The sequence below is a fragment of the Neopelma chrysocephalum genome, unplaced genomic scaffold (genome assembly GCF_003984885.1).
Source record: "Neopelma chrysocephalum unplaced genomic scaffold, ASM398488v2 Primary Assembly neopelma1_97140, whole genome shotgun sequence".
NCBI lineage: Eukaryota > Metazoa > Chordata > Aves > Passeriformes > Pipridae > Neopelma > Neopelma chrysocephalum.
In genome coordinates this window covers 7940-14546 of record NW_020925781.1, presented here as the reverse complement: position 1 = coordinate 14546, position 6607 = coordinate 7940, and the positions used below count along the sequence as shown (strand labels likewise).

At 60.9% G+C, this 6607-nt stretch overlaps 1 protein-coding gene across 1 annotated transcript in view; it reads right to left on the bottom strand.

Moving 5' to 3' along the window:
- LOC113961402 (otoferlin-like) overlaps nucleotides 1–6607 on the bottom strand; it is a gene marked incomplete at its 5' end in the record, with an annotated part of 16868 nt that overhangs the window by 2845 nt on the left and 7416 nt on the right. Inside the window, 6 exons of the mRNA XM_027671716.1 lie at nucleotides 364–605; nucleotides 1779–1877; nucleotides 3440–3528; nucleotides 4039–4181; nucleotides 5239–5399; nucleotides 5918–6088. Coding sequence (XP_027527517.1) covers nucleotides 364–605; nucleotides 1779–1877; nucleotides 3440–3528; nucleotides 4039–4181; nucleotides 5239–5399; nucleotides 5918–6088 — 905 coding nt within the window. The remainder of the gene's footprint in view (nucleotides 1–363; nucleotides 606–1778; nucleotides 1878–3439; nucleotides 3529–4038; nucleotides 4182–5238; nucleotides 5400–5917; nucleotides 6089–6607) is intronic.

Sequence of the window (6607 nt, the reverse complement as noted above, 5' to 3'; positions counted from 1 at the left end):
AGCCCATCCACATCCCTCAGCAGGCCCTTCCTGCCCTTCCCATGGATTCAGACTGTCCACATCCCTCAATAAGGGCCTTCCTGCCCTGCCCCTGCTCTTCCCATGGATCCAGCCCGTCCACATCCCTCAGTAAGGCCCTTCCTGCTCTTCCCATGGATCCAGCCTGTCCACATCCCTCAGTAAGGCCCTTCCTACCCTCCCACTGCTCTTCCCACGGATCCAGCCCGTCCACATCCCTCAGTAAGGCCCTTCCTGCCCTCCCACTGCTCTTCCCACGGATCCAGCCCGTCCACAGCCCTCAGCAAGGCCCTTCCTGCCCTTCCCACCCGCCCCCTGAGTGCTCCGTGGTCTCCTCTCACTCACCCAGGAAGTCGTCGGCCGAGAAGTGGTCAGCGTCCCAGACCTGCAGGGTGAGCCGGGCCGGGATCTTGTACTCGGTCTCGTCCCAGGAGAACATGGACTCCTTCTTGGAGATGACGATCTTCTCCTCGGCCATCAGGTAGTCGAAGGGGAAGATGTACCTCCAGTTGAAGTTGCCCTCCCCGGTGAGCGAGTGGTAGTGGACGTCCGTGTCCTGCTTGTCCTCCTGCTGCCCCTTCAGCCACCTGCGGGGTCAGGGGGGACAAGGGTGACACGGGAACACCCAGCCAGGGGGTCTCCAGGACTGGGAGAAGCCGAGAGAGGGGAGCCAAGGGGCTTGGGGATGCTCTGGGCAAAGGGGCACAACAGGCACAGGGGAGGGGGGGGACAGGGAAGTTTGGGAGAAAGGGATGCAGATGGGTTGTCTGGGGGCAGGGAGGTGTTAAAGAGCTGGATGAGAGCTGGGAGCGTTGTGGGAGCAGAGCAGGATGGGAAGGGATCACAGGAGAGCTGGAGAGGGACTGGGGACAAGGGATGCAGGGACAGGACACAGGGAATGGCTTCCCACTGCCAGAGGGCAGGGAGAGATGGGAGACTGGGAAGGGATTCGTGGCTGTGAAGGTGGAGAGGCCCTGGTATGGGTTGCCCAGAGAAGCTGTGGCTGCCCCTGGATCCCTGGGAGTGTCCAAGGCCAGGTTGGAGCCCCCTGGGATAGCGGGAGGTGTCCCTGCCCATGGAGCAGGATGGGATTTGAGGTCCCTTCCCACCCAAACCAGGCTGGAATTCTATGGTTCCATGGAGCTGGGATGGCTCCAGACTGGGCTTCTCAGATTCTTGGAAGACAAATCTTGTGGGATGCAGCTCCAAGGGATTGAAGGAAAGCACTGAGCTCCAGGGAGAGCTTGGAGCCCCTTCCAGAGCCTAAAGAGGCTCCAGGAGAGCTGGAGAGGGACTGGGAACAAGGGCTGGAGGGACAGGACACAGGGAATGGATCCCACTGCCAGAGGGCAGGGAGAGATGGGAGATTGGGAAGGGATTCCTGGCTGGGAGGGTGGGGAGGGGCTGGGCTGGGATTCCCAGAGAAGCTGTGGCTGCCCCTGGATCCCTGGGAGTGTCTAAGGCCGGGTTGGATTCCCTGGGATAGCGGGAGGTGTCGGGGTTGGAATGGGATGATCCTTAAGGTCCCTTCCCACCCAAACCATTCCAGGATCCCCAAAAAGCAAGGATGGAACTTTTCCCAATGCTTTGGGGTTTCCCTCCCCTGCATTCCCATGCTTCCCGTGGAAAAGGGAAGAGCCTGGCAGGGTTTCTCTTGGAACAGCAATCCCATATCCAAGCACGGGAAAACCGGGATGCAGGTGCCTGGTTTTCCTGGGGTTAGATGGGAGATTGGGAAGATGTTCCCCCCTGGCACGCACCCCCTGACGAAGATGTCGCTGGACTTCTCGCCCGTGAAGTAGTCGTCGTCCTCCAGGATGACCTCGTCCGTGTTCCACACGATCACCCGCAGCTCGTACCTGGCAGTGGGAACAGGGAAAATCCCAGGGAAGGGGCAGGATCTCTCCAGATCCCCCTTCAGCCCGTGTTTTCCCAGTCTGAACCAATTCCGTGTCCACTGACATGTTCTCCTCCTCTTCTTCACCCCTGACCTGCCTCCGTCTTCCTTTTGGGCACATGTTGGGTGTGTTGGGACAGAACCCCCTGCCAGAAACCAGGGACGGGAACCAGGATCTCACCGGGATCAACTGAGGGATCCGTGAGGGCAGGAACAGGAGGGGAACTCGACCGTGGAGGTGATTGGAGGGATGGGGCTGTTCTTAATGGAGCCAGGCTGGGAGAGCTGGGATTGTTCAGGTGGGGAAGAGAAGGTTCCATGGAGGCCTGAGAGCCCCTTCCAGAGCCTGAAGGGGCTCCAGGAGAGCTGGAGAGGGACTGGGGACAAGGGCTGGAGGGACAGGACACAGGGAATGGCTTCCCACTGCCACAGGGCAGGGAGAGATGGGAGACTGGGAAGGGATTTCTGGCTGGGAGGGTGGGGAGGGGCTGGGCTGGAATTCCCAGAGAAGCTGTGGCTGCCCCTGGATCCCTGGGAGTGTCCAAGGCCAGGTTGGAGCAATGCTGGATAGTGGAAGGTGTCCCTGCCCATGGCAGGGGGTTGGAATTAAATGATCTTCAAGGCCCCATCGACCCCAAAGCATTCCATGATTCCATGATCTCCCTGGGAGCTGGGATGGGCCTCGGCGGGGGGAGCAGAGCAGCAAGGGCTGCACCCAAAGAGGGGAGCTTGTCCCCTGTACCCGGCCTCTCCGGCACCTCCAGCTGGGAGCCAGGGATGTTCTCTCCGCCTGGGATGCACAGGAGACTCCCACCAGCATTCCCAACAGTGCCAGCCCTGTATTCCAGGGCGGTGGGAAAAGGGGCACGAGGACCGGGCACAGCAGGGTAAGGCAGGACCGGGAGGGATTTTGAGGGAAGGAAGGTCTTTCTTCCCTCCGAAGGAGTTGGGAGAGGGCAGGGTGGGCAGGGATGGGCTCTTGGTGCACTGCCTGTGCCTGCTCTGTCCTGGTTGGAATGGCCAGCTCTGTCCTGCCTGGAATGTGCCAGCTCTGTCCTGCCTGGAATGTGCCAGCTCTGTCCTGGTGGCCTCCCGTGCCTTGGTTCTGTCCATCACCTCCTGGGAAAGACCCATCCAAACTGCCTGGAATTCCGTGCCATGGGATAACCCCCCCACACCTGGGAGAGGGTCAGGGCTGGGCCCTCTGCTCTGCTGGGAATGGTTGGATTTCCTAGTCTGGAAAGACAGGGAGCTGCAGGGCGTGGAAGAGGTGGGAGCCCACCCTCAGGGGAAGGCATCTCTCCTTGCCTCCAGCCTTGGGATCTCTGGGAATGCCAGCGGGGCTGAGGAACCCCAGCAGAGGCCTGGGCTGGAGCAGCAGCAGGAGAGGGGAGAGGCCTGGCTCCATCCCAAGCTCCTGGGCTCCGTCCCAAGCTCCAGGGCTCCATCCCAAGCTCCAGGGCTCCATCCCAAGCTCCCGGGCTCCATCCCACGCTCCCGGTGTCCCCGGGGTCGGCTCCTTACTTCTTGGGTTTCCTGGGAGAGATGTCAATGGCGGGGCCGGGCGCCGGCATGTCCATGGGGAACATGTCCACCCACATCTCCAGGCGGCCCTGCGGGGGTGCAGGGGGGCAGTCAGCTCCCCTCGGCCCCCCCTGAGCCCCCTCCCTGCCCAGGGCCACCTTTCCCCAGCTCCTTTTCACCTCCAACATCCCCCTGGCTGTGCCAGATGTGGGGTCTGCAGTGCTGGACCCTCTAAATATGGGGCAGGGCCTGCGGTGCTGGAACCCCCAGATGTGGGGCCTGAAGTGCTGAACCCTCTAAATATGGGGCAGGACAAGGTTCTCCCACGCCACAAGACCTTCCCCACCGCCTACAGAAGGGCCCCATGGCCTGGTGTGATCCCAAAGGTTCATGGGGGTTGGGAATCCGGGACCCGAGAGACTTTGGGGCACGGAATGGCCGCGCCTGGAGATGGAGGAGGTTGCCTGGCGGGATCAAGGGGTGACTGCCAGGAGGTGCTGATGGCTCTGGGTGGGCCTCCCCCAGCCCTGTGCCCACCCTGAGGTAGTTTGCCAGGCTGGTTTTTGCCCCCCCTCGTGCCCCCGGTTTGCCCCCAGGACCTGCTCGATGCCCGGCTTGTCGGGGTTGAGCAGCGGCCGCGTCTCCACGTGCTCGGGGACGAGGCGGCAGCCGGCGCGGGGAACGTCCTCCCAGTGCCGCAGGGCCGCCAGCGCCACCGGCTCGTCCGACGCCTTCTTCTGGCCTGGGGGGGGCACGGCAGGGCCTGCAGAGCCGGGCAGGGGGGCACCCCGTGCCCACAGCCCTGCTGCAGCTCCTTGGGGATGGGTTGTCCTGCAGCCAGCGCTTCCTGACTCCTCTCCTTCTCCCTGCTCCATCCCTCCATCTCTCCAGATCCCCCTCCCAGTCTGAACCAATTCCGTGTCCATTGACATGTTCTCCCCCACCTCCCACTGTCTGGGGGTGCAGTTCCATGGAGAACAGCTTCCCGAGCCCTGGGAAGGCCAGGGTGGGCCTTGCTCCCAGGGGTAAGAACTCTCCCTCTCCTTGGACACAGTCTGTCCTGCAGCCAACGCTTCCTGACTCCTCTCCCTCTCTCCATCTCTCCAGATCCCCCTCCAACACGTGTTTTCCCAGTCTGAACCGATTCCATGTCCATTGACATGTTCTCCCCCATCTCCCACTGTCTGGGGATGCAGTTCCATGGAGAACAGCTTCCTGAGCCCTGGAAAGGCCAGGGTTAGGGGCAGAACTGCCCAATGCTCTCCCTCTCCTTGGGCACAGTCTGTCCTGCAGCCAACGCTTCCTGACTCCTCTCCATCCCTCCATCTCTCCAGATCCCCCTCCAGCCCGTGTTTTCCCAGTCTGAACCAATTCTGTGTCCATGGACGTGTTCTCCTCCTCTTCTTCACCCCCGACCCACCTCCCTCTGTCTCTTGGGGAGGTGCCAGCAGGTCCCTCGGAGGGGGAAGTTGCAGGGTTGGGGTGACGGTTGCAGGGTTGGGGTGATGGTTGCAGGGTCGGGGTGATGGTTGCAGGGTCAGGGTGATGGTTGCAGGGTTGGGGTTGGGGTGACGGTTACAGGGTTGGGGTGATGTTTGCAGGCTTGGGGTGACGGTTGCAGGGTTGGGGTGATGGTTGCAAGGTTGGGGTGATCAGGCTGCTCAATCTCATGAGGGTTGGACTGGAGAACCTTCTAAGGCCCTTCCCAACCCAACCCATCCTGTGATCCCAATCCTGGAGGACGAGGGGACAGCCCAGGCCCCGCTCCCCTGCCCAGCCCTCGTCCCACGGGCTCCTACCGTTCTCATCCTCGATCTCCGTGGGGCCGGTGAAGACCCTGTTGGCGACTTTGACTCTCCCTCCCGGCCCGAAGTGCGGCCCGTCCACCTTCCCCTCCTTGCACAGCTTGGCCAGGATCTGGGAGGGCTTCATGGGGTCCCTCCAGGTGTTGTAGCCGTGGCTGTGAGAACGGGAGGGCGAGGGCAAGACTTGGCTTTTCCAAGCCATTCCATCCCCCCCTTCCCAGCCAAACAAACCCTGGACACGGGATTCCCGGGGAAAGGATTTGGGGCAGCAAAGGTGGAACTGGAGAGCAGACTGGGATCCTGAGGAGGAGGAGGGTGCAGGAGGAAGGAAAGCCCTGGAAGGTGAGGCAGAGGAGGGTGCAGGGGGCAGGCAGGGCAGGGAAGGCTCTGGAAGGTGAGGAGGAGGAGGGTGCAGGAGGAAGGAAAGCTCTGGAAGGTGAGGAGGAGGAGGAGGAGGAAGGAAAGCTCTGGAAGGTGAGGAGGAGGAGGGTGCAGGAGGAAGGAAAGCTCTGGAAGGTGAGGAGGAGGAGGAGGAAGGAAAGCTCTGGAAGGAAAGCTCTGGAAGGAAAGCTGTGGAAGGTGAGGAGGAGGAGGAGGAAGGAAAGCTCTGGAGGGAAAGCTCTGGAAGGTGAGGAGGAGGAGGGTGCGGGAGGAAGGCAGGGCCGTGCCCTACACAGAGTAGGTGTGTGCCAGCCCGCAGGTTGCCCGGTGCTTGCTGTAGTAGCGGTTCTCCAGGTCGATCCTGGTCTCCCCGATGAGGTCGTCGGTGCCCACCAGGTCCCAGTCGTACACGGCCACCGTCAGCATGGACTCCATGGGGAACGTGGCCTCGATGTCGAAGGATCTGGCAGGAAAAAGCCTCTGTGGGGTCTGGCTGCCACCCCACACTGCCTGAGGTGGGTGCTTTGAGTGAATCTCTGCCCAACCCACCAGCCCTGCACAGGAGGTGGCCTGTCCTGGGATGTCTCAACAGCCCTGAAATTAAGTTTGTGTGTCTTGCTTTCGCTCAGATTTAGGTGTAAGGGTTCCTAAAGGAGGGATTTGCTCTTGGTCGGATTTAGGTCTAAGGGTTCCTAAAGGACAGATTTGCTCTTGGTCTGATTTAGGCCTAAGGGTTCCTAAAGGAGGGATTTGCTTTTGGTTGGATTTGGGTCTAAGAGTTCCTAAATGAGGGATTTGCTCTTGGTCAGATTTAGGTCTGAGGGTTTCTAAAGGACAGATTTACTCTTGTTCTGATTTAGGTCTGAGGGTTCCTAAAGGGGGGATTTGCTCTTGGTTTGATTTAGGTCTGAGGGTTCCTAAAGGAGGGATTTGCTCTTGGTCTGATTTAGGTCTGAGGGTTCCTAAAGGAGGGATTTGCTCT